The sequence below is a fragment of the Molossus molossus genome, unplaced genomic scaffold (assembly GCF_014108415.1).
Source record: "Molossus molossus isolate mMolMol1 unplaced genomic scaffold, mMolMol1.p scaffold_m16_p_6, whole genome shotgun sequence".
In the NCBI taxonomy this organism is placed as follows: domain Eukaryota; kingdom Metazoa; phylum Chordata; class Mammalia; order Chiroptera; family Molossidae; genus Molossus; species Molossus molossus.
In genome coordinates this window covers 99,135,493-99,161,847 of record NW_023425399.1, presented here as the reverse complement: position 1 = coordinate 99,161,847, position 26,355 = coordinate 99,135,493, and the positions used below count along the sequence as shown (strand labels likewise).

At 53.3% G+C, this 26,355-nt stretch overlaps 1 protein-coding gene across 2 annotated transcripts in view; it reads left to right on the top strand.

The window, feature by feature from the left end:
* Window positions 1-26,355, top strand: part of MYO5B (myosin VB) — a 303,619-nt gene that overhangs the window by 233,022 nt on the left and 44,242 nt on the right. For both annotated transcript variants that reach the window (XM_036245270.1, XM_036245271.1), the window contains exons 18-22: window positions 7,214-7,325; window positions 9,780-9,991; window positions 11,772-11,928; window positions 12,556-12,795; window positions 17,505-17,738. In XM_036245270.1, coding sequence (XP_036101163.1) covers window positions 7,214-7,325; window positions 9,780-9,991; window positions 11,772-11,928; window positions 12,556-12,795; window positions 17,505-17,738 — 955 coding nt within the window. The remainder of the gene's footprint in view (window positions 1-7,213; window positions 7,326-9,779; window positions 9,992-11,771; window positions 11,929-12,555; window positions 12,796-17,504; window positions 17,739-26,355) is intronic.

Sequence of the window (26,355 nt, the reverse complement as noted above, 5' to 3'; positions counted from 1 at the left end):
TAACTGTCTCACCCAGGAGATTGGCATGTGCCTGCGGTACCTGGAGATAGAGCCAGAGGCTCTACAGAAGCGGCGTCCGTCAAGTCGGTAGCTGCTGAAGGAAATGCACGTGTCCGTGTGCTGTCCGCAGAGCACAGCGCTGAGCTCTGACTCCGAGGGAACTTCTTGGGACCAGAGGGGCCCGAATATGGGGATCAGGGCAGGAAGAATTCACTGCCATAGCAGCTGAGACCCAGCAAAGCAGAATGATGTCGCTTCATTCGCTTGTCAAGTAACTACTCAGTTGTGCACAGCTGTTCCCAAAGGAAACTTCAGTGGCTTCTTTGATCAGGGGGATTATAATTTTCACCGTTTTCCTGCATGTCTCCCACTTACGTGGCCAAAGGGCAGATATCACTCTGCAGAGAGGAAAATGGCAAAGGGAAGAAGACGCGTGGTCGGGGTTCACAGGACGTGGGATGAAATGGCCCATCGGGTGCTTGCCCAGGAGCCCAAGCGGAGGGCAGCCCTTCCCAGCTGGGGTGTCGGGCAGAGCTCATGCACTCAGCCTGCTGATGTCGGGGTGCAGAACCTCTGGCCCTGCCCTGAAATTAATGTATGCTCAGTGCCCCCCAAATCTGCCACGCCAGGCGGGCGATGCTAACTGCGGGCCAGCAGCTGCTCTGGTGCTCCCTCACCCGCTCGGACTTCAGCACACCCGTCTATTTTTATCCTCCCTAGGAAAGGTGGCTCTCTGTGAGTCTGATTTAAAATGAAAATGAATCATTCAACTTGAAATGTGCAGCGGTGGCTAAGAAATATGTTCATTATCATGTACATAAAGCACCGTGATAAATGCTCTGTCCGGGAAGAGATGCTTATCCTCCCATCACTGGCTCCCAGCCCCCCTCTGTGTCCTGTGTCTGTGCAATCACCTGTCTCCTCTTTGGGGGTTCGGGCAGCTTTGTGTCCCGGAGGAACTGTGGAGCAAATACCACTTAACCAAAAACCATGTTTGTGGGACTACTTGAAGATGCCATGTTTATGTAATGTTTTAAAAAGCTCCTTTCCCTAAATCTTCAATTCTTCTTCACTTCCTTTGTCTCATCTTCTTTACATAAAAAAACAAAGCAGCCCTGGCTGGTTTGGCTCAGTGGTTAGAGCGTTGGCCCTCGGACCAGAGAGTCCCGGGTTCGGTTCCCCCTAAGGGCATGTACCTCAGTTGCAGTTTCTCCCCAGCCCAGTTGGGGTCGTGTGGGTGACAGACAGTCGATGTGTCTCTCTCACATCGATGTTTCTGTCTCTCTCTCCCTCCCCCTCTGTCTGAAGATAGGTGCAAAAATGTCCTTAGGTGAGGATAAAAAACAAAACAAACAAAAAACCCAGAGGTACTTCCTGAGAAGGCTTCCGCCCCACACCCACCCCGGCCCCACGTGGGGTGAGCAGGGCAGAACTGCAGAGGGAGAGGCCTGGGGAATGGCCCGATCGGCTTTCCCACGGAATCGGGATTAAACTTGCACACGGTCCCTAGCCTTGTGATTAAAAATCCCACTGTGAGGAAATCAAGTGGAACTTACTTTGGAGTGCAGTCACTCTTGATCTCCGGATCTTACAGTCTTCGGTTCTGGTTCCGTTGCCTGAGAGCCGTGCTCATGTCCTTGGACTTGAGTCTGGCACTGGATTCTCACCTGGGCTGCACATCTCGGTCACCTGGTGGGGACTCCCAACCTCAGACACGTGACCCCTCACACCTTGGGCAAGGCTGACAGGCTCCAAAAGGAAAGCATGCCCCTTATGTTCCACTGCAGGTGCCCTCAGGAAATCCTCTATCGAAGTACCTCTGGCCTCAGTTGGACGTGACTGGGCAGCGGGGTGCCTGAAAGAACAGGCTGCCCCCCTAATCCTGACCCAGAAAGCCCGGAAGGACTCCTCACATTTTCTAAGGGGCCCTGTGAGCACCCGACTTGCATCTGCAGGGGTTATTCTTTGTGGCCTGATGTCATGCGTGTTGTCTGAGAGCTCGTGGGAGTCTGGAGGGACTGTCAGAGTTTGTTTAATCCAAGCAGTCCCCTCATGAGACCTAATCAAGAGAAGAGAGGCAGAGAGCGCCAGCGTGGGGTGCCGGGTCCCTCCACCCGCCCACACTGGGCACTGGGGATGTCTCGGGCAGAATGCTCCCACAGGTGGATGGTGACATCCAGTGTTGGGTGGGAACTCGGGCAACCGCGACATCACCGCCCTGGGTCTGCGCCGCCATCCACAGCGGCTGTAGGTGCCTCGTGCTGTCGGGGGCCTGAGGAGCTCGTTAGGAGGAAGCATCCTCCCAGGCTGTTGGGCTCAGCTGAACACGTGCCCTGGCTCATCCCAGATCAACCTTGCCGCTGCCTCTGATCTCCCTCTCCTGCCAGCACCAGTCACGGGTCCTGGATTTTCCCCACGCTCCCAGCTGTGACAACTTTACCTGGTTGGGACCCCTCCCAAACAGGACTTCATTCCTGAGGAAGCAGCATTGAAGTCCAGGACATTCAGCCAGGCCCCTGGCGCACGAGTCTGAATCCAGGGAGCGCAGGGCCCAGTGTGCCCACACCCCTGCGGTCCCTAGGACTCCATAGAGCTCAGGGCGGGGCCGTGTGAGGCCTGGGGTGGAGCTCATCTCCTGCCGTTAATGTGGAACGGAATGGAGGAGCAGCCAGGCCCAGCATTGGCTTGAAAGCCTCCTCCAGACCAGCGAGCCACAGAGCCACACTGGAGTGGGAGAGGACATGTCCAGGCCCCCTGGTGCGGGTACGGAAGCCATGGATTCATGGTGTAGGGGCAGCTCTCCTGGTTGGTTCTCAAGATTCCTTGGGCTAGAACTACATTCTGTAGTGAACATTTTATAAATGTTTGGGAGCATTTTTGGATATCTCGATGAATGGAGTGGTGTGTAATTCCCAAGAGGCTCTGTGTCCTGGGTGGTGGGACTGTCCCACACACTGAAGACCTGTCCTGCCCCAAAGCCAGTAGTGTCCTTTTGGAGAAACAATGGAGGGAGAAGTCGTTTGACCCTGGGGTTCCAATATATCCCTGGTCAGGAAAATACCAACTTGTTCAATGTATGAAGTGACTGTAAAGATCCCATGATGAAAGGGACTGGGAGGTTTTTAAATGTACTGAAGAGAGACCCTGGCCAAAGGAGGCTGCAGTCTAATACGCGTACAGAAATCTCTCTAACACAAGGCAGAAAGCTCTGTGTCCCGTGTGCAAACAGCAGTTGCTGAAGTGCTGTCGGAGGGAAGAGATTCCACTGGGGCGGGTAACCTCCGAGGGAAATCCCGGACACCCCTGAGGTCTTAACTTCGATGTGGTCACGAAATACCTCCATCCAGAGGTCCTTGGCAAACCAGCAAACCAGTTGAGACATTCTACTTTGGAAAAAGAATCACAGGTTCTGTTTAGCTTCTCATGGAAGGCTTTCCTCTTAGAGGGGAGGGGGCCTCTCCCGCGAGGGTTTCATCTCTCAGAGCGCAGAGGTCCACAGGTCGGGCATCCACGTTTGATTCTGGGTGCTTTGGTGAAGGACACATGTGCCCAGACCGCACAGCAGGCACGTGACCCTTCTGACCCCTCCTGAGGGCACCCGCCCATGCCCTTCATGGATGGTTTGCCTTCTGTGGGCATCCTCCCCCTCGGTTTCACCTGGGTGCAGGTGTCTGCGGAAGGCTTTGCAAGAAAAGCCGCTGGGGACTTGGGCAGGAAGGGAGGGTAACTTAGGTCTTTAGGGAGCTTTGTGTCTTTCCAGACACTGCTCCTCCAAACTCACTGGCTGCTGAGGCGCTGGGGGGGACTGTGTGAGGTGGGCGAGGTTCTCAGGATTTTGCAGATAGTGGAGGGGGGCATCCGGGCTGCGACTGGCCTGAGGCCGCACCGCTGGCCGTTGTCAGCACCAGGCTTCTCCACTTCTGTGCTCCCAGCTTGTCCTGCACTGGCCTTGAGTCTCCGCAGTCAGTGTCCCTCTCTCCTGTAATGTCCTTAACCTGCAGCCTCCTGAGTTATGGGACTGTCAACAGTAAGAGGTTTTCAAATTAAAAGCATTTAAGGGTTTTCGCCCAGTGAAATACTGCTCTAATGATTTTCCCAGAGAAATTACAAACTCATAAGGAAAAACAAGACAAGCGAGGACACGCATAACCATAACGCAGAATGTGGGAAGTGCCAGCGAGCCCTGGCCGGATGAGCCGGTTGGTTGGAGTATTGTCCCATCGTCCTGTGCACCAAAAGGTTGTGGGGTTTTATCCCGGGTCAGGCGCAACCGGTCGATCTTTCTCTCTCCCTCCCTCTCTTCCTCTCTCTAAAAATCAGGTTTCAAAGGAGCATATCCTTGGGATTAAAAAAAAAAAAAATTCACATTGAAAGTGCTGAACCCCTTTCAAGGGACCCCACGGGGCGAGCAGGAAAGAGAGGCAGATATTGATGGGTGGGCATGGGGAGTGAGGACACACTACAAAGCCCTGTGTATGGTGCCGTCATCCCATTGGCTCCTTGCCCAGATCCATCTTTTCCTACCTGGAAGTGTCAGTAGACAGAATTGTGTATGTTTAAGACTTGGGAGCTGGGCAGAGAGAGCCTGGGGAAAATCCAGTAGCGTTTGTATTAAAAACACAATGCAGTCCGGCTGGTGTGGCTCAGTGGTTGAGCGTCGAGCCATGCACTGAGAGGTTGCCAGTTCGATTCCTGGTCAGGGCACATGCCCAGGTTGTGGACCAAATCCCCAGCCGGGGGCATGCAGGAGGCAGCCAATCGATTTTTTCTCTCCCTCTCTCTCAAAAAAAAAAAAAAAAAAAATCAATAAAGACAAAAACCCACCACCACAACGCATCTTTGATTTGCAGTATATCCACTGATCCTAGGCCGCCAGTATCAGTCAGGGCTCAGCAGTCTCCTTGACATTCACTGTACATGATGGAAACAAATAAAGCAGGCATTTCACTGGGCAGAGTCCCTTCCATGTTTCCATGTTTAGCGCTTGCTGTTCGAGATGGGCAACAGTTAGGTGGGCTTAGCTCACAGTCCCTCTGCCAACTGGGAGAAGGGGAGCAGTTTCTGCTCCAGAAGTGAGGGGAGCGTGCAGTTAAACGAAGGGCAAAAGCCACAGAGCCCTCTGCCCCCCTCCTGCAGGGACCCACACAGTGGGACCCTGCAGAGCGGAGCCACCTGTGTCCCTGGCCAGCTCTGAGCAGAAGAGACGCTGTCATTCCCCCTTCGCCACTGCTTTTGTGACAGAACCCACAGAAAAGGCAAGGGGCGTGGAGACAGGCCAGCCGTGTTTGCCAGGTCTGGGAGGAGGGGAGCGTGGGGAGCGACTGGTAACGGGGGTGATGAAAGTGTTCCGGGCTCACCACTGAGGGTGGTTGCACAGTTTTGTGAATGTACAAAAAATGATCGAATGGCACACTTTAAAAGGGTAAATTTTTACAGTGTGTGTTGTATCTCAATAAAGCTGTTATTCAAAAAAGAAGGTAGGACGTAACCTCTAACTAGCCACTGTGTGTTATCTGTGCTGTGCCTACCCCGCTCTGAGACCCATAGCTACGATCGAACCTCCCCCCAAACAAGCGAAGTGTTTACAGAGACGGGGGTGCAGTGAGCTCAGGCTCCGTTTGCTTTCTCATCCCAGGGAGCTGAGAGAATGGCCTGGGAAGGAAAGGGGAAACTGAGGCACAGGGTTGTGTGTGGGGGGGGGAGCGCTGAGAGCCTACCTCCCAGGCACGTTGTCTGTCTGCCGCCACCGGTGGTCCTGATGTGCACGGGACTCATTTCTCGGGATGGAATTCCCAAGGGCCCCCATTCGATGGCAGAGGTGCTCCAGGAGAAAGGATACAATCCGTGCACTCCCCCTTAGCCCTTCAGGAGCACATTGGTTCGTACCACACTGAGGCTAGAATGAGGAGACCACCGGAGCGACTGAACGGCCCCTGGGCAGGGCCACGGGCGACGGGGTGCACCATCCCAAGGCAGCAGCTGTGATCTCCCGATGGGCGCTGGCACCTCCCCCCGCCGAGGCCGAGCTGGGAGCACCCTCCTCCGAGGACGTAGCCTGACGGGACTGGGTGGGCTGAGTCCCCTCAGAGGCAGTCAGACTGGAAATCACGTCCCCTTGGGGGAACTGTGCTGCATCAGGCCGTGGGAGGAGGTGTGAGCACCCCTGAAACAGATGAGGGGCGGAGTGTCAGGGAGCCTCCGAAGTGGGGCAGCCTTCCAGAGCCGGCAGGCCCTGCCTGGGAAATGCCGACTTGGCTCAGTGGGAAGCCTGCAGTGTCTCAGCAGAGGTCTCAGCCCTCAGGATTCCCCTCCAGAGCCTGCCAAACCCAGCCCTACCCGAAAGCAGAGGCATTGCACGTACTCTGTTCCTTGGGCATCGCTGGACCTTTCTTTGCTGATGGCCTACATTCCTCTAATAATCAGAGGGGGAAAATCAAAATCTACTTTGGGGAGAAAAATGGTTCCTTCTAAACTATATCAAAATGTGTGAATAGTGTTATCTATAGGAGTTAGGACGTGGGCTCTTTTTATTTGCTAATGTATACTTTTCTGCATTTAAAAAAAGTTTTCGCCCTGGCCAGTTTTTCTCAGTGGTTAGAGCTTCGGCCCGTGGACCAATGAGTCACGGGTTCGATTCCGTTCAAGGGCACGTACCTCGGTTACGGTTCGTCCCCGGCCCTGGTCGGGTCCTGTGGGGGGCAGCCAGTCGATGTGTCCCTCTCACATCGGCGTTTCTCTCTCTCTCTCTCTCTCCTTTCCTCCCACTCTCCCTGAAGATAAATGAAAAAATATCCTTGGGTGAGGATTAAAAAATAAAATAAAAAAAGTTTTCAATGAACTGTATTAGTTTTAATTTTACAAGAAGAGAACCAACATGTAAAGGCCACGCTGCCCCTCAGGCAAGGCCCCCCCTCAGCAGCGGGCACCCCGGGGCTGCGTGTGCTCAGCAGGAGCCTGCGAGGGCCTCTGCCTCGGGTCAGTCCTCCCAGAGCGGCCTCCAAACCCTCCGTCTTCCAGCCGTGACCCTACAGCTCTCCCAAACACTGAACCCTCGGTGAGCATCAAAGGAGAACACACCCCAGAATGTTTTTGCTGCCTTGAGACGGGTTTTGTGCAAGAAATCCTGACCCCACGGGGCACTGTCCGAGACCACCCATGGCCCTCCTGCGGCCGAGAAGCCGGACGTGTCACCTGGTAACCTCTTTCCCTCTAGGTGGGCCTACCACGATTTCTTCAACCGGTACCGGATGCTGATCAAGAAGAGAGAGCTCGCCAACACAGACAAAAAGGCCATCTGCCAGTCCGTCCTGGAGAACCTCATCAAGGTGAGCTGGGCACCCCCGGGCGGCTCCGGCTCTGTGAAAGGCTTAACTAGAATGTGTGAGGATTGCAGAGGGTGGGGTTAACTGCCTTGTCGAGTCTTCATCCTTCTTATGGCAACTCTTTCCAAGATGGGAATCCATTTTTACGCATCAGTGAGGAGAGGAAAAGCCCGCTCACCTACCTAGAGTACATCCTAGCTTTTTTCACATCTTGGCACACAGAGAGGGAAGTTATTTACACAGCCCACTGGGGTCCATGACGAGGCCGCTCCTGGCTGAAGATGCTAGCCCCAGATCTCTGGCTGCTCCAAAACTCAGGCTCCAAGGCTCAGCCCGCCTGCCAGCACCTGTGCACATGCCTGAGGGCTCTGTCCTGGAGCCTGGTGCAGCCTGGCGCAGCAGAGGGGAGAATGACTGTGCTCGTACCTTCCTCATTGCCTGGCCGGCCTCGGGCCCAGCCCCAGATGCTGTCTTAAATAAGGCAACAGATTTCATTTTAATAGAAACAGCCTGAACTCATACCTGGCACTTGAGACTGGATAGCAGAGCTTTGGGGGCCTTTTGCGATAAACATTTCATGATTTGTGGAGTTTATAGATAATAGTAGAGTGTGGTACTCAGTGGTCTCGATGAAGGGTTAAATATATCAGAAACCTTCCCTTTAAGAAGTAATAGAATTGCATCAGAAAACAAATTTGCAAGTATAACTTTGGAGGGACGTGTGTTCATGTGCAGCGGCTCTTCGCCAGGTGACCAGGAGCTGAGGTCGGGGTGACTGGGTGAAGCGGCACAGTCTCTCCGAGCTCTGTCTTAGCTCAAGTCTGTAGCTGTAGACAGTGTGGAATATTGGGCTAAATCGTCAGCAGAGAATAAGAAGGTGGCAGTCTCGTTAACTGAAGGTTGCAGTTGGTTATTTGGACTCTGGTCAATTGAGGGTTTTGCCATGGTGCGTCCACCTGGGTTTGCATTGCAGCATGTCATTTTTCATGGCTGAGAAAAATCTGTGTTCAAGGTCAACTGACACGGAGCACCAGGAGCCTCTAGTGTGGGGTCAAGGCTGCCACTTTCATGGTGTTTCTTCCAGGCTAGAAAATGAAGCATGTGTACTGTATTTCCTGAGATACCACAGGCATGTCCCCCACCCCTGCTCTGCTAAAGCCTGAGCACCCAGGTGTGTCCCTCAGTGTGAGGTCTGAGCTGCCCACCTGGGCCTCCTGCCCCGGCCTCACTGAGGGAGCCTCCCAGCAGGGCAGTGAGGAGCAGGTGCAGGGTGAGAGCCAGCCCACACCCTCCCCTCCCTGCAGCCTGGCCACGGAGGAGACGCTGCGGCCCAGCTCAGCTCAGCTGAGGCAGCACCGTCCTCTCCGTGGGTGGAACGGGTTTCTGTCAGCTGTGTAGGGCTCCAGCCACTTCACAGCCATGTGTCAACATGAGACATCCGTGTGTGTGCGTGTTCAGAAGGCCTTGGCCTGTTACTCCTTCCTCCTCGTGGTCTTCATGGCCGTGAGCGAAGCCAGACGGAAGTGTGTTTACAAGGCGTGCTCAGTTATTGTGGGTCATGTCGCGTGTTCTTCCCCCGGCTTGTCCGCAAGCACGCTGCTGGGTCATCTTTCCTCACCCACCTGGGTAAGCACAGGGAAGGGCAATTAATGTAAATAGATGTGATTGAGACTGTAATTATACGTCCCCCAAAAATCTCATAACATAGTTTGAAACCAAATAAAATGTACTTGGGTAGTTATCTGCAGTCTGAAGTTATTCAGTCAACTATGGGGCCATTTGAGGATACTCTTTTTAAAATACCAACCAGATCAGGCCATTCCCTTGCTCAGAGCCCCCCCCCCCCCCAGGCTCTCCCTCCAGTTCTTTGGCCTTTGGTGGTTAGTTCCTCCCAACACCCACCCTCACTTCTCCACTCAGCCACCGGGTCTCCTGTTCCTCAGACCTACGCAGCTTGTTGCACCACAGGACACTTGCACCTGCTCTGCTCGTACTCTGAACTCTCCTCCTCCAGGCTTTCTCGTGTCGGCCTTCTTCAGTTCGCTCGGGTCTTTGCTCAGATAGCGCCTCTATAGACGTGGCTTACTTGGTTATCCTATTTAAACAGCCCCAGTCCACCCTTCAGCCCCTGGTTCTCTTTCCAACCCTCACCTGAAAACATGTTATGTCTTTGCGGAAAAAAACATATTTTCTTTGTCTGTCTGTCCTCGCCATGACTGTGGCTTGAGGGGCAGGCGTCTTGTTCTCTACTGCATCCTGGACACCTAGCCCAGTGCCTGCGCCGTAGGTAGAGCTGGACTCGGTGGCTGTTACGTGGACGTCGAGAGTGACTGTACATCCAAGGAGCAGGGGCCCCTGAGCGCCGACAAGGGAGTTCTGCTCTGCAGGGGCTGGGGGTGGGCGTGTCACCTCACTGCTCACTGATGGCGAACCAGCTCCCCTCCCTGCCGTGCACAGGACCCTGACAAGTTCCAGTTTGGCCGCACCAAGATCTTCTTCCGGGCAGGCCAGGTAGCCTACCTGGAGAAGCTGCGGGCTGACAAGTTCCGGGCAGCCACCGTCATGATCCAGAAGACTGTCCGGGGCTGGCTGCAGAAGGTGAAATACCGCAGGTTGAAGGGCGCTGCCGTAACTCTGCAGAGGTACTGCCGAGGACACCTGGCCCGCAGGTGAGCCAAGCTGGGCAGCAGCCTGGGGTGGGAGGCAGAGGGCAGGGACTGGCTCTCAGCTGGTTGGCTCCCTCAGCCTCTGCACCTAGAGTGCTTCCTGTTGGTCCCAGCAGCTGGGCCCATCTCTCATGCCTTCTGCCCCGAGGGAGAAGGTCCAGTGTCAGATCCCCTGGTTCCCCCAGTCTGCCCCCATCTCACCAGTGCTAGCCTAGGGCTGGCTAGTTCTGCCACAAAACCACCGTTTCCCTTTTGCTTGAACTCCAAAAAAATGATCTTTTTTTAGAAAAATGATAAAGTTGGCCTTTTTGTCACAGTTAACTTACACTGAGCTTCATGATTTACACTACCAATTTCAAAACCCCCAGGGAGTTTAAAATGAGGGCTGGAGAGGTCCTGGGAGGTCCCTTTCGTGGCTGCGCTGAGTCAGCAGAGGGTGTGACTTGTCTAACCACCGGCGGCCACCTGGGGGCAGAGCCGGATGCTGGTCAGTCTCCCTGCCCAGCTTCACACCATGTCTGAGAAACCTCTTGCCTTTAAATGTTCCCCTCCTGGCTGATGTCCCTGGGTTGATGGGGCACTGATGTGGTCTGGACGCCCACTGAGACAGGCTCGGGGGACATGACCTCCCTTACATCCCAGCCCTGGTTCGAAATCCGTGACCTCTGCCAACAGGGATTTCCTTGGAGAAGCGACAGTAATTGCCATAAGGTCTTGCGTTCAGCACCAGTGCAGTGTAGTCACCTCTGCCTGAACAGGAGAAAATGAGCCCCGGAGCTGCAAGCCCAGAGCAGCCAGCCTGTGTGTCGTAAACTAGAAGCTTGCTCCTGCTCGCCCTCCTGTCCTGGCAGTACGCTGTTTGTTCGAGCGTAACCAGAGACGATGCATGCCTTTAATTACCTCCGAACAGAGAGGACCCCTGCAACAAAAGCTGCAGAAATGAGAAGGTTGTCCGTAGTGTCCACACTGAGTCGTCACTGGCAGCCCTGTGCGTGGACTCTGCCCTAGGCCTGCGCTCTCCCTGCGGGGAGTTTGTATTCTAGTGTGTACCAGGGCCCAGCTGTGGAGAGCGCCCCGGGGGAACTGGCCAGGGGGCTCGGTGGGTCCCCTCCTCCGCTGGGGCAGCACTAGATGCATTCTAAGTCCTCCCAGTGTTTAATATTCTGAGTCCAGCTGAGCAGTTGCTATGAGTCTGCACCAAACAAAGCCCTGAAGGCGGTTATGAAGCCCTAGACTGCGGTGCTGTCTTACTTGGGGGGGGGGGGGGGAAGGTGGAGATGAAGCAGAGGGAAGTAGGACCCACGTGGAAACGCTGGGGGATAAGGAAACGGCGAGATCAGGCCGGCTTGAGAGGGTCCTGTTCCTTCCCATTCAGCCAGCATTTCCCAAGCGCCTACTAGGCCAGGCCCTGTGCTGGGTGTAGAGGGTGCAAGGATGATGGAGACACAGCCCCTGAGATCTCCAAGCCTTGTGAGGCCCAGGGGACAGACAGACAGAAGTGTGGACACGTGAGGTACCCAGGTTGCAGTGAGAGGCCGATGAAGGTCACCGAGTGGGTCAGACTTACACTGAGTTTTGAACTTGTGAAAAGACTGGATAACAAGGAAGAAGCTGATCCTGTTGTTCCGAGCCTGAGCCTCGAGTGCCCAAGGCATTGCTACGGTCGGCCAGGGTGATGAGGCTTGGCTTGACCTGGGGTGTCCAGACCAGGCCGGGGGGAGGGGCTGGCGTTCATGACCAGCTCAGGGACTGTGGTCAGCATGCCCACCCTCTCCCTCCGCAGGCTGGCCGAGCATCTGCGGAGGACCCGGGCTGCTGTGGTGTTCCAGAAGCAGTACCGCATGCGGAGGGCCCGCCTGGCCTACCAGAGGGCCTGCAGGGCCGCCGTCGTCATCCAGGCCTTCGTGCGGGGCCTGTTCGTGCGGAGAATCTACCACCAGGTGCGTGTCCACGCCGGGGACTCGCGGCTGCAAACTCAGAACTCGGCAGCAGATGCATTGTCACCAATGTGAACGTGTGTTGGGTGCTCCTGAATGTTTTCTGAGTAATTTCACAACTCTCTTCCCACTGAATCCTATCCACAGTCCCACGGGGAAGTGTGGTAGTCAGGGTTCTCCAGAGAAATAGAACGAGCAGGAGAGTCGCGCGCGTGTGTGATTGTAAATTTGTAATTGTAAGCCATCATCAACCCGTGTGGACCCTCGCTTCATCAGTCTGGCTCCCCATCACCAGTGTGGAGTCCAAGTCTGTTGAATGAGGTGTCAAGTGGATAATCTTCAGGCTCCTTCAGCTTCGAGGTTCTTAGACTGTGGTTTCCTAATGAATAAACCAAAAGTTAAAAAACAAACAAACCCCCAAACAAGGGTTTGACAGCTGACTCCCTGCAGGCCGCAGACTTGCTCATAGAACGAGTGGCTGTCAGAGCCTTGAGTCCTAGGGAGGCACTTTCTCTCTGTCTCTCCTAAAGCGGAGGCTGAGCGCGGCTCCGGCTCCCCGGGCAGTGCGTGAGCCCCTCGCGCCCCCATCCTGCAGCGCGACCCACCAGGCGTGTGCTTGTCCCCTGCCAGGTCCTCCGGGAGCACAAGGCCACCATCATCCAGAAGCACGTGCGGGGCTGGGCGGCGCGCAGGCACCTCCGGCGGCTGCGGGGCGCGGCCATCGTCATCCAGTGCGCCTTCCGGAGGCTCAAGGCCAAGCGGGAGCTGAAGGCCCTGAAGATCGAGGCCCGCTCCGCAGAGCACCTGAAACGCCTCCACGTGGGCATGGAGAACAAGGTGGTCCAGCTGCAGAGGAAGATCGATGACCAGGTGGGTGTCAGGACTCCCACCCGGTGGGGGGCTGTGGGTGCTCTGGGGCATGTTTGAGAGAGACCCACGACTTCCTCGAGGAGCGTCACATGCCAGAGACCCAAGACAGGGCCCATGTCCTCGGGTGTCGCCCCTCGGCAGGAACGGCTGCTGACTGTGGTGCGCAGAATAACACCCCTAAAGGCATCCACGTCCTAACCGCCAAAGCCTTGAATATGTTACCTTACGTGGCCAGAGGTACTTTGCAGGTGTGACTAAGTTGGGGACCTTGAGGGGGGAGATGATCCTGGATTATGTGGGTGGACCCAGTCTGTGCATGTGTCCTCGTAAGACAGGCAGGAAGGCGAGGTTATTCAGAGGTGGTGTGACGCAGAACCGGGCCTGGAGTGATGAGGCGCCGTGAGCAAGGAATGCGGGCGGTCTCTAGACACGGGCGTTTTATGTTCTCTCTCATTCGGTCCTCACACTACTTTGTGAGGTCATTTTACAGAGGAGGGACTTGTGGATCAGGGATATCAAGTACCTTGCCAAGGTCACAGAATTAGAAAGTCCTGGGACCAGCATTCACAGCCAGATTGGTCTGATCCCACAGCCATAACAAGGTGATGTTACTGTTTTAAACCAAACGTTACTAGGGTTCAGGCCGCTCCTGTGTCACTGCTGGGTTGGGTCCCCAGAGTTGGGAGTGGCTCACTGTACTTGCTCACGAAGGTGTTGGATACCACAGGGCCAGCTTCTGCAGTTCTGGAGGGTTTTGGCTGCCTCCTGAGAAGAGAAAGGGAGGAGGAGGAGGAGCGGAGAATCACCAGTGCGTGTGCATGGTGCGGGTTGTGGAGAAAGAGGGACAGTTAGGGTTGGGGCCACCAGGCATTGCCTTGGAGGTCACTTGTTTTTATTGTGCCTATTCTATGCTAAGTATTTTTAAGCTGCTCATGACCCCACTAGGGCAAGAAAATAAACGAGCCATTTCATACTGTAGCCAGCTGCTCAGAACAGCTCAGCGCAGTGCAGAGAGAGTAAAATGTTCTGCTTCTCTGCTCTTGCAAAAAAAACATCCTGACGAGACCGTCACCCTGGACGTTTCTGTTCTCTGTGAGTTTACTGCGTGTGAGGTTGGCTTGGCTCCTTAGTGGGCGAGCAAGACAGAAAGCCGATGCGAGGTGGAGGACACTCAGCACCTGTCTGCGGGGATGTGCAAGGTCAGGGGAGGAGGCCCATCAACTCGGCGGGATGGGGGTGGACAGGAGGAGGTCTGGTCTCTGGGACTGGTCGTTTGAAAAATGCCAGCACAGAGACGACCAAGTTTTCATTATTGTTGTAGTGGCTATTGATACCTGGCCAGAAAAGGTATTTGGGTCATTTTTGCCATTGACCCTTCTAAGCAAAGTACAGTCCGAGGGACAGGCAGGCTTTGTTGGCATGGCTACACCCTGCCAGGAGCCCTGCGCACCGCCGGCCACCTCAGCCCTGGGTTTCCAGTCGTCAGCCCGGCACTGGCTTTGCTGATTTCCAAAACTGACTTGAGAGCTTAAAAATAGATCTGGTATTTTACAATCCACGTGCTTGAACATCAGAGAGAAGCAGATTTAAAAGGCCCATATTTAAAAAGAGCTTTTGCTTTAAGCTTCTTGCTTGGCAAGCACCTGCGAGTGGTGGCAGGTGTCACCCACCCCGGCAGGGTGCCTGTGTGCAGAGGGTGGTCAGAAGAGGCGGGAAGGGTGGATTAGATCTTGCTTTCTTGCACCCCTCCCCCTGTTGCTCAACTATTTGCCAGTCACTATTCTCATATATGAACTCATTTAATCCTCACTGTGACCCTAGGAATAATATTAATATTATTCACATTTTAAACTGAGGCACAGAGAGGTTAAGTAGCCTGCCCAAGGTCACACAGCTAGTAAGTAGCACAACTGAGACTAAAATTTGCCAGTCTACTTCTGGAGCGTGTTCTGCCACCTCCGACCAATACAGACAGTGTTGTTCTTGGACTGGGGTATGTGACCTGGTGCCACAGAACATGCTTGGCACTCTGTCGTGGGAGGAGGCATCACCTCTTCAGAGAGTCTTGAGTTACTGCAGTCTCTTAGCAGAGGGCCAGCCATTAGGAAGTGGGTGGGTTTCTTTCTTTCTGTGATGGCTGGAACAACTCAGGCTGCTCCCCTGACACACAAGGCTCTTCAGTAGGAGAAGAGGACACACGTGTGCCAGGGATGACGTAGATGAAGGCTTCCCAGAGCATTTTCAGAGCAGCCCGGGGTAGGGGACGGACTCCCAGCTGGATGGAGGCCTGAGTTCTGTCTCAGTTATCCTTGCGACCAGAGCTGACAGCTTAGGGTCATGGCCAATCTCCAGTTGAGCCCTGAATTCTTCAGGGGGCAGTGGCCTAAGATCTCCAAGGTAACTCTCAGTTCAACCATGCACTGATACCATGATGTGGCTGAAGGAGTGGTTCCCAACTCTCGGGGGCTGGGGGGACTTTTAAAACATGTCTCCACCACCAAGAAGCCAGCAAGGGAGGAAACCGAAAAATAAAACCAGGATAAGGCTAGCACCCAACTAGAGAAGCACAAAATTGCCACCTAATTCCAAGGAAACACGAGAAAGAAGGCAATGGGGTTACTTGAGAGTTGTTGAGAGAGGACGATGAGGGCTGGAGCTGTCCTTGGTGCTGACACTTTCCTGGGGGTTTTTGTACCCTGTGATGTGATAAGCCGCATCCTTCACAATAAATGCAGTGACAGTTTCTGCGACCTTTTTCTTTTTCTTTTTCTTTTCATTATTGAATCTGTCTGTGACCATTTTTTACAGCGTCCTTAGCCGAGGCCTGTGGTATGACATTTGTCAGCCAATGTGGTGACCTGTGAACTCGGCTCTCTTCCAGTCCCGGCTTTGCTGGAAGCACAATGTCTGAGTGACTAGGCCAGTTGCTTTTATAATTTTATCATAGCGAAGGTCAAGTTTCTTAGACCTTTATGGATACAAGGCTATACTTAAATATTTTTAAAAATATTTTTATTGATTTTTTTTAGAGAAAGAGGAAGGGAGGGAGAGATAGAAACATTGATTGGCTGCCTCCTGCATGCCCCCTACTGGGGATCGAACCTGCAACTTGGGCATGTGCCCTGACTGGGAATCGAACCAGGATCTCTCAGTCCATGGGAGGACACTCAATATATTTGACACATACTGGCAAAGCTAAATATATTTTATCTGAAAAAAAAATTGACACAAACACATGGATTCAGTCAGTAGCCTTTTAAATCAATTTGATTCAATACACTTAGTATGCACTCAATAACTACATTAAATTAGTTAATATTTATTAACCAATAAACTCACAAAAGCATCCATGTACATTTGAACATAGGATGTTAGAAGTCACAGCTTTTGGCCTTCTGTGCCTCCGTTCCTCATCTGTGAAATGGGACTGTGAGTCAGCCTTACCACACAGGGTGTTTCTGAGGATGAGTTAATGCATGGACTCCTGTAGTACAGTGCCTGCCCCGTAGCAAGCACCCCGTCAAGTGCTGGACTGTGTGTGGGACGTGTCGTTTTCCTGGTGCAGGCTGTCATGCAGTGATTTATCCCCCTCTCCAACAGGGGTCTGCAGGCTCTTGGCAGGGAGCCACTGCACAGGGTAACTGCGAAGTCCGGCCCACACACTGCCACCTGACCAGGGGCCCTGGTGCAGTGCTGCCCTGAGGAAGGGGTGTGTCAGCCTCGAGGTCCCATGGCCAGTGTAGCCTTATATGGGTCCAAATGCTGTTCTTTTGCTCCTCACTGCTTTCCATGGAGCTTAATTTCCGGTGTAAATTAACAGTCGATTCCGGATGCCCCAGCTTCTTGGTATTTTAGCCGGTAGCTCTGTTCTCCTTGGAGCTCCCGCAGAAACGAGCGATGAACAAGCACCACTGACTGTGGCTCGGTTATCTGGAGAGCCTGCTCCTCTCTCCGCTTTCTCTGCCGACCGCTTTCAGCTGATGCCCTCAGCTCCTGCAGGACCTATTCTGCCTGGGTCCTCAGCGCGTCATCCACGTGAGCTCATCCAACGTCCGCTTCCCAGGCCCCTCCCTGCCCGCGCCAGCCCGTGGGGGAGTGCTTCTCACGTACCTATCGCCTGGTGGGCAGGTGGGTGGGCACCCTGTCTGTGGGGCTCAGTCTCTGGAGTCAGAGTCCTCCAGGGTGAGCCGACAGGTGGTGAGAGGGAGCCTGAGGCCCTGTGGAGGGCCTCCTTGGAAGGGGATGCTGAAGGGGTCCTTTGTCTCGGAGCCAGAGATTAGGTTGCAGCCCTTTGTGCCAGCAAGTCCAAGGGTAGGAGGGCCAGAGTGACAGAGCAGGGAGTCCGAAGAGCAAAGACGGCAGGTCCGGGAGGCCAGCTACATGGTTCCCACCACTTAACAACCAGGCCTGAGGTCTGTCCAGCCGGACGTAGAAAGCTAACTGCCGTCCGCCAGCTGCCGGCTCTCAACTTGCCACTGCTTGTGAACACTCCTTGAGCATCGGTACTGGTGATTTTTGTGTTCCTGCGTCTCTCCCAGGCCCACAGTAGAATGTGTCAGGGGCACGCCAGGAAAGCACACAGGCATGCGGTGACTATGAGGTTTAACAGCACCTGGAACATTCCTCTTTTAAATTGCCTTCATGTTTTGTCCCTGGCCAGATAACCTTGCTCTCCGCCCCTTCTCCCCCTCCCTGCTTGCTCTCCTCAGAACAAAGAGTTCAAGACACTGTCGGAGCAGTTGTCTGCGGTCACGTCCACACACGCGATGGAGGTAGAGAAGCTGAAGAAGGAGCTGGCCCACTACCAGCAGAACCAGGGCGGCGACAGCAACCTGAGGCTGCAGGAGGAGGTCGAGAGCCTGCGGACCGAGCTGCAGAGGGCCCACTCGGAGCACAAGATCCTGGAGGACACCCACACCAGGGAGAAGGATGAGCTGAGAAAGGTACAGGGGCAGAGGGGTGGCTTGGCGGTGGGCTGGCCGGCAGAGCCTCCTCTCCGAGGTGACGTCTTCCTCAAGCTGTAAAATGGCTTCACGGGGACTTGTGTCCACATGCTGACCGTCCCTCTGCGTTTCGATGCAACATGCCTTAACAATTATTGACTGAGCTTCTGCCATGAGCCGAGCACTTTGGCATCCCCTGAGGGGGGTGCACTTGGCTGGCTTTGGAGTCCTCTGGTCTAGGATTGTCTGTGTCAGCTCTGTGACCTGAGCGCTTGTTGGCAGGAGAGATGGTACAGAGGTAGTGGCTTTTCTTCTCAACATTACAGGCAACTTGTAGACGCCCCTATTCATCATAAATCCTCATGATTTGGGGAGTTTGCCTCGTTTAAGTGCTGACAGTTTCAGCCTGATCCACCCACTCTGGTCGGTGTGCTCCATAGGTTTACCCCAAAAATAGATCTTCCTGGGATTGGCCCCACACCCCATCTCGAAAGTCAGGATACAAACATTCCATTTTCCACTCCCAAGACAGTTGTTCAAACCAGGGGTGTCCCATGTGCCACTGGAGAGCCTTCCGCAGACTCAGGACACGGCTACTCCCACACCTCCACCTGACCACGCCCACGTGACGCGTGGCACGCCTGCTCTGCACCAGCTGGCACTGCCGAGTCACCGTGGGCTCGGAAAGGAAGGAGGGCGGAACTCAGCCTTCCTCGTGGTGCAGTAACAGCTTTTCACGCGCAAACACCGGGGCAGACGAACGCGCCGCAGACGTCCCATTTCCAGATTCCCATTCCCGTTCTGCCATCACCAAGTGCGCGTGGCAGACTTTAGTGCCCTCATCTGTTTGAAAACCCAAAATTGGTCTAGATCATCTCTACGGCCCCCTCTGGACTTGCATCTGGCCAGCTGCATGGGATTGTCTGACGGCTTCAGGCAGGCAGAGGACCTCAGCCCTCTCCGGGCGCCTCTCTTCCCCTCATTTCCTTCCGAGCCGAGCCCTCGGACCTGGCTCGCAAGCTCGCCGACGGCCCTCGCAGGTGTGAGCCTGCAGAGCCAGCTCAGGTCGAGCTTAAGGACATCGCTTTTCTGTCCCTGGCGGGACGTCCGAGCCATCAGCCACTGATTTCCCCAGGTCTTGGGGATTCCCCCGGAGTCAGAGGTGGAGTCTGCATGGGGATTAGGTAACACAGAAAGTGAGACATGGGTCTGGCCGGTGTGACTCAGTGGCTGAGCGTCGACCCATGCGCCAAGAGGTCGTCGGTTCAATTCCCAGTCAGGGCACGTGCCCAGGTTGTGGGCGCGATCCCCAGAGGGGGGCGTGCAGGAGGCAGCCAGTCGATGCTCTTTCTCATCAATGTTTCTGTCTCTCTCCCTCTCTCTCCAAAAAACCAATAAAGAAAAAAAAAGAAAGTAAGTTAGACATGGGACTTCCCAGTGCTGGCAGCCCGGCACAGAAAAGTCCTCATACCCCCATTGTGTTGCCCAAATACACCTGCCAGCACCCACCACGAGGCCTGAAGTAAACTTCATTTTGGGGGATGAAGCATGTTGTGCTGGGAAAACGGAGCTACAGCCTGTAACCCGCAGGCCATGGAGTCCGGCACTTGTCCTTTGTTGACCCTCGGGACCAGGTGGGTGGTAACCCTTCTGTGTGAATAATAGGAAGGTGGAGTTCGAGAGTTCGAGGCAGAGAGAAGAGGCCAGGGTCAGAACTGGAGAGCTTGAATCTGCTGACCTTGGAACACAGACGGCCGTGTTCCCTACAGGCGGGCAGTCGGATGAGACACGTGGGCTGTCTGTGTACACAGCAGACCCACGAAACGGGGTCTCCTGTAGCCACCCCACAGAGAACACCTGACTCATCGACTCCCCAGCCTTCTCTCCTGCTGCCCCCGGGCACTGTGCCTGGGGTCTCAGAGCACTTTTAAAGTATCCCTCTCTCCATCCAAGGGAGCCTAGAGGTTATTACATGAAAACCATCCTCAGCAGGAAAAGAGAGAGAAATGGACACCCTCCTCCTCTCCTTAAAAAAAAAAGTGTTACTGTTTCCTAGGAGTGTGTTGCCCGAGGTCTTACGTACAATGAGAGTTTGGAACTGACGAGAAGAAAAGATTCAGGGACACAGCAAGAATGGGAATAATAGATGCAGAGGCAGAACCAGAAAGCACCTTTCCTGACCCCAAACATATGCAAATCCCAAGCTTGTAACAGGAGAATAAATGGGCATAAGATGATTCATTAGGTAATGCCCACTTCTTTCCAAGAAGAGAAAAAAGTGGAAGCAAAATTTATTCCTTCTCCAGGGTCTCCAGAACATTTTTAATCCGGTGGCTGCCAGGGGGTGGGGATGGGGGTGTGGGGGACTGGCTCTTCCCCCCTTTCATCTTCGGTGCCTAGTCAGGGCTTAATGTTTATCAAAGGCACCGTGTCCAATCTTAACAAATGCTGAATAATCAGACAGCTGGGGTCCTCTCAGGCTTGTCCAGGACCTGCTCAGCATTGAACGAGATTGATGAGACAGGAAAAGCCCAGTAGGAATCTGACTGCTGGTGGATGTTTAATTAATGGATTTGATATTTCTGTCAGCAAATGTTGTATTGGAACTGGCATCCTGGAAGTTTGGGCTCCCCACCCGTGACAGTTTCATTGTCAGGCCACGTGGCTGCCCTGCCGTGAGCTGTGGGAGGCCAGGTCTCCCTGGGGCTGGGAACTTACCCGTGTCCACGGAGCCACGTAAGTTAGCTACACCCTTTCTACTAAAGGTTCCCATTGTTGTGGCCTCTCCCCAGAGCATCCCCACCGGGGCCTTCAGCCTCCCTCCCTTTAGCCTGTGCAGTTTTGTTCTTTTTTCAAGCTGTCAGTGATCCCTGCGCTGGCCACCTCGTGCGTGCGCTGCTTTGTGTCCCTGATGAAAGAGACACGGCTCCCGGGCTCCCTCGACATGGAGGCCGAGCTCATTACCCAGAATCGGCTCCGAACATCACTGGTGGGGCCCGCGAGGCCGGGCTTGTGAGGAGGAGCAGCCCCCAGCCAGGTGCCTGGCTCTTGTGAGGGGATGAAGAGCTGCCCCAGGCCCTGAGCGTCCTGGCCAGTGCTTTGGGGTGTGCGTTGTATCATGTCATCGGTCGCCGAACCACCAGCCACTAGTTGGTTCCCTTGGGGTTCCAGTGAACAGTGTCGGGTTTTTCCAGTAGAAGTAGAGATCTGACTGTGAGAGAGTGGGGTTCTCGCAGTCGAAGGGTGAGAGTCTCCTCCCCGAAGGCGCAGAGCAGGGTCCTTGGGCCAGCTAGGACTCCGAGGAGTCACAGGTCCTGAGGCGGCCGACGGTTGTTAGAAAGAGGACCCCCCCCCATTTCTATGGAAGGACAGTGTCTCATTGCAGAAATCATGGAAGGGCACGGCCCTTCATTCATTCAACAGATACTTATCAAGGGTCTGTATTTGTTAGGCGCCGTTCTACACACTGGGGCAAAAGCGAACGGTTTTGAAAAGTTATTCTAATAGAGCGTAAGAATTTGGGCATTATGGAAGAATGTACAGACAGGACTTCAGTACAGATTATCCGTCATGTGCTGTAAAGGAAAATGAAGCAGAGTAAAGGGGTCTGGACTCTGAAGGATGGGACAGGCGCTTCCTTATAGCAGCGAGAGTGCACCCCACCCTTGGTTTTGCTTCTCTCAAGGTCTATTATGTGCCTAATGCTGCCGTGTGTCCCAGGAGAGCTCAGAGTTTGTTTCTGCACAGCCCTCTGTGTACTTCATGCCTACTCATCTTCTCTCTCCTCTGCTTTGCCCATTTCCCGTGGACTAAAGAACTTCCCATTATGATGAGTATTCGTGTTTATTTACCTTCCTCTCAGAGAACAGGCAAGTGACTCTTCCCAGGACCCGGCAGAATTAGAAGTGTTGTCCCTGGCAAGGGCCATGCCTGTAACTTGCTGCTCGGTGGTAGGTGTGCAGCATCCAGGACCAAGGACACAGGACACAACTGTGGCCAATGAGCCTTTCCTGATAGACATCATCCAGTTGTTTGTTCCATGGTGTCTACTAGAAACTGCATCTGGCCCTGGCCTGTGTTGCTCAGCAGCTAAAGCATCATTCTGTGCACCAAAGGGTCATGGGTTCGATTCCCGGTCGGGGGCACTTACTTGGGTTGCAGGTTCAATCCCTGGCCCTGGTGGGGGTGAGTGTAGGAGGCAACCAATCGATGTGTCTCTCTCACATTGCTGTGTCTCTCAACCTCCTTCCCTTCCACTGTCTCTAAAAATCAATGGAAAAAATATCCTTGGGTGAGGATTAGCAAAAACACTAGAAAAGAAACTTCGCATCCAGCTCTCTTTACAGTGCAAATACTGAACTTGAAAAGAATAAGTCAACAAAACAAAAGCCCAGAGCTACCTCTGTGTCCCCAAAGACTAACTGGTAGAGGCAGTTCTTGAGCATGGAGCTGGGACATTTGTTTTATTCCACTTACCAGGGGCTACGATAGCCCGATGGTAGCAGGGTTTACCCCGGTCTGATCTGTCCTATAACCTAGAAGGAGGAGACACTCCCAGTAATACTGCCTGCGAGAATTAAAAGACCCCCTCCCCATTGATCACGCTGAGGGGAGCACACCTGGTTCTTGTTAAGTGTCTTTCTCTGCCGCCTGCATCCCTGTCAGCTCCGAACGGAGGCCATTTGGCCGCAGAAGTGTGTCACCTGCACTGTCTGCCAACAAGCCCTCCACATTCTGGCTAGCTGGGAAGGCTGGGTGGCCAGTACCTGGGAAGAGGTGATCGGAGAAGTACTCTCTTTTAAAATATATATATTTTTATTGATTTTTATAGAGAGAAAGGGAGAGAGAGAGAGAGAGAGAAACACTGATGTGAGAAACATCAATTGGTCTCCTCCTGCACACCCCCTACTGGGGATCGAGCCTGCAACCCGGGCATGTGCCCTGACCAGGAATCAAACCAGGACCTCTCAGTCCATGGGACGAGGCTCAATCCACTGAGCCACACCAGCTGGGCCTGGAGAAGCATTCTCTTCCTCCCTGGGGTGTGGAACTGAGTGTGGGACCATCCCTCCTGCTGTCCACTAGGGAGCAGGAACTGGGCCCACCTCCAGAATTATCAGACAAGGAAGAAAAACAAAGTTCCCGATGCCACTTGGATGTGTGGCTCCGAATAACAAAGCCTGGTTCCTTGGGGGCCAGCCTCCCTGAATCAGCCTTGGAGGGAGATGGAGGAGAGACATGAGGCTCGAACACAATGGAGGAGCCCTGCGGGAACCTGCTGGTGACCTGCTTTCTCCCATACGAGTCTCAGCTGAGGTTTTCGATCTCAGGTGGTTGCAGAGAAGTTAGGTGATGTCGGCTGCATTCATAGGAATGGAGGTGTCAGGTCCAACCCAGTGGTAATGGCATTGGCTCTGTATTGGTCAGAGGACGCGTGCCATTTCTGAGGGACATGACTGTCCACACGATGCTTACAGGAGAGTGACAACCGCAAGAGGTCTTGGAAGCCTCCTCAGGTTACCACCTGCTTTGCGAGCTGTCCGCATACTCAGGGTGTTTAGTGGAAGCAGAGTCCTAGTTCCGTGGTAACATGGTACTTCCCAGCCTGCTATGAAGTCACCCCCTTACCCCTGTGGTCAGCTAAGTCAGGGGTTACAGCCTTGTTCCTGGCCAGGGTCACTGGACTGTTGTCCTCCTGACCTTCAGTTCACTTCAGGCCCCGCTCCAGGCTTTATCTGTAAGGGACACACACCACGTGGATGCTTCCATGAGTTTTCAGTCTGGCTTGACTTGTTCATCTAGGAAAGAAAAATGCAAGCTATGTTGATAATTTGCCAAACTAATTTGAAGGTGCTCATAAAGTCTTTGGGTGGCAAACTGCCTCCAATAACAGCAAATCAAATGCACTTAAAGAATAATTTTCCTATGCTGTGTGTGCCTCCTGAATTGATTTTTTTTTTTTTTTATCCTCACCTGAGGACATTTTTCCATTTTTTGTTCAGGTAGAGTGGGAGGGAGAGAGAGGAAGAGAGAGAGAAACATCGATGTGAAGGGACACATCGAGTGGCTGCCACCCGCACGACCAACCAGGGCCGGGGACAAACTGCAACCGAGGTACGCGCCCTTAGCGAGAACCGAACCCGGGTCTCTCGGGACCGCAGGCCGACGCTCTAACCGCTGAGCCAAACCGGCCAGGGCCTGAATTGATTTGATTGAACAAGCTCATGTGCTCTGGACGGTTTAGTCAACTGTAAACAACAGAGTAACCCTACTTTCATTGGAGGCAAGCACTAGCACCTGCGTTCGAGAGCATGGGGTGCCGGCGGTGGGCAGTCCTGGTGATGCGACAGCCTGGCGGTGTGGTCCCTGGTCCAGGTCGAGGGCGTTGGAGCCAGGTTCCTGGTATCTAGAGGGTAGAGGCGAGGGATGTTGCCAAACATCTGACAATGAACAGGACAGCACCTCCCCGAACAAAGAATTATCCAGCCTACAATGTTCATAGTTGAGAAAACCTGCCTTATAGGAATCTGCTACAGCCCTTATTGATTTCCTTATTATTACGTACCTGCCCTTCACCTCTGCTAGGCTGGCCACTCTCTGAGGGTAGCGTCCATGAGTCTTGTTCGTTTTGCATCCCCAGCTCCTGGCAAGACTCCTGGCCCGGAAAAGCTCTCCAGGAAGTGTCTGGTGGATGCTTGTGTCACCCCAGGGGCCAGAAGTAGGCTCGAGAGGTGGCAGCAGGATGCTAAAGTGGCATCCTTCTCAGCCAGCACCTTTCTCCCGTCCCTCCTCCTCCCCACCAAGCCAGGTTTTACTCTCTAGACACAAAACATCCATTGCATTAATTATAATAGACGATAAATTGTCAATGAAAATAACTTGGTATAATCAGTTACGTGCATGTAATTATACTCGCCTTGTCTCGTTGGATATCTAAGGCACTGGGAGTGGAGTCTGCCTTCTGCGTTGTGCGGATTGGGGGCCAGCGACCTCGCTCCTGGGCTCCAGCCTGTTGAGATTCTCTCCTGACCCTTTCCGTATGATGTTGAGGGTAGGGTGACTGTTCTCTTGATTCATGTTTATAGACACAAAAAATCTATAAAAGTGTGTTAACTTGAAAGCCAGGAGAAAGGAAAGATGATGGCGTTTAAACATAATCGGTTGAAATTCAACTTCACAAAGGCGTCTGCCCTTCAGTGAACATCCCTGCGGCCTCCTTTCTTGGTTCTACTGCCAGAGGGGTTAGCAGAGTTGGAAAGGTGTCTCTCTGGCGGGAGTGCTGGCGGGTTCCCAGGAGTCATCCCTGGGGTCATTCTCCGCGATGCCATAGTAATCTAGGTGGCAGTCCCAGTAGGTCCCCATCTGGTCTCAGCCACCGGGCTCATGCTCGTGACTGTATGTTGTGTTCTTGTTCTGAGGACGTCACCTTTGAGTCGCTTTCTACACAGGGTGGGGCGAGTCCCCCGAGTATAGATCATAAAATGTACTGATGACCAGAGCTGAGGACTTGAACCCGGGGGAGAAGTCATTCATCGTGTCCGTCAGCACAGTCTGTGGGGAAGCTTGTCACTCAGATCAGAAACTGGGAGCCTGCCTTACGCCTCGTTGTTTATCTTTGCCACACCTGGCACAGAGAACTGTGCTTAGTACGTTGGTTTATTGGAGGGATTTTTTTAGCAGCTTTACTGATTGTAATTCACATACCATACTGTCACCCATTTAAAGTATACAGTGAAAGGTTTTTTCAAAAGTATATATTCACAGTTTTGTAACCATCACCGCACATTTGGCATGTTGTCGTCACCCTCCCAGAAGGAACTTACCCATTAGCAGTCACACCCCATCCCCCAGTTCCCCACCGCTGCTATAGGCAGCCACTCATCTACTTGTTGCTCCTTTAAATCTGCCTGTTCAGGATAGTTCATAAAATTGGAATTATATTATGCATGTCTTTTGTGGCTGACCTCTTTCACTTGGCAGAATTCACCCATGTTGTAGCATGTATAAGAACTTCCTTTTTTTTTATTAATAAATAGTATTTTGTTATATGGATCTATCACAGTTCTTTAGCTGATGGACATTTGGGTTGTTTCCACTGTGGGGGTATTTTGAACAGTGCTGATAGAAACACATGCGCACACGTTTTTGTGTGGACTTACATTTTCATTTCTCTGGGGTACATACCTAGGAGTGACCTTGCTGCGTGGTGTGGGAACTATGTTTAACCTTTTGAGGGGCTGCCAGACTACTTTCCTCAGCTGCTGCCCCAGTTTACAGTCACACCAGCAGGGGATGAGGGTTCTAACTTCCACATCCCACCATACTTACCTGTCTTTTATACTAAAGCCATCCCAGTACGTGTGAAGTGGTATCTCACTGTGGTTTGATTTGCATCTATTTCCCTGATGCCTAATGGTGTTGAGCATCTTGGCATATGCTTATTAGCCATTTGGAGAAATGTCTACTCAAATCCTTTCCCATTTTTCGACTGGGTTATTTGCCTTTTTATCATTGAGTTATAAGTGTTCTTTATGTATTCAGGGTACAAGTCCTATATCAGATACATGATTTGAAAATATTTACTCTCATTTTGTGGGTTGCCTTTTCACTTTCTTGA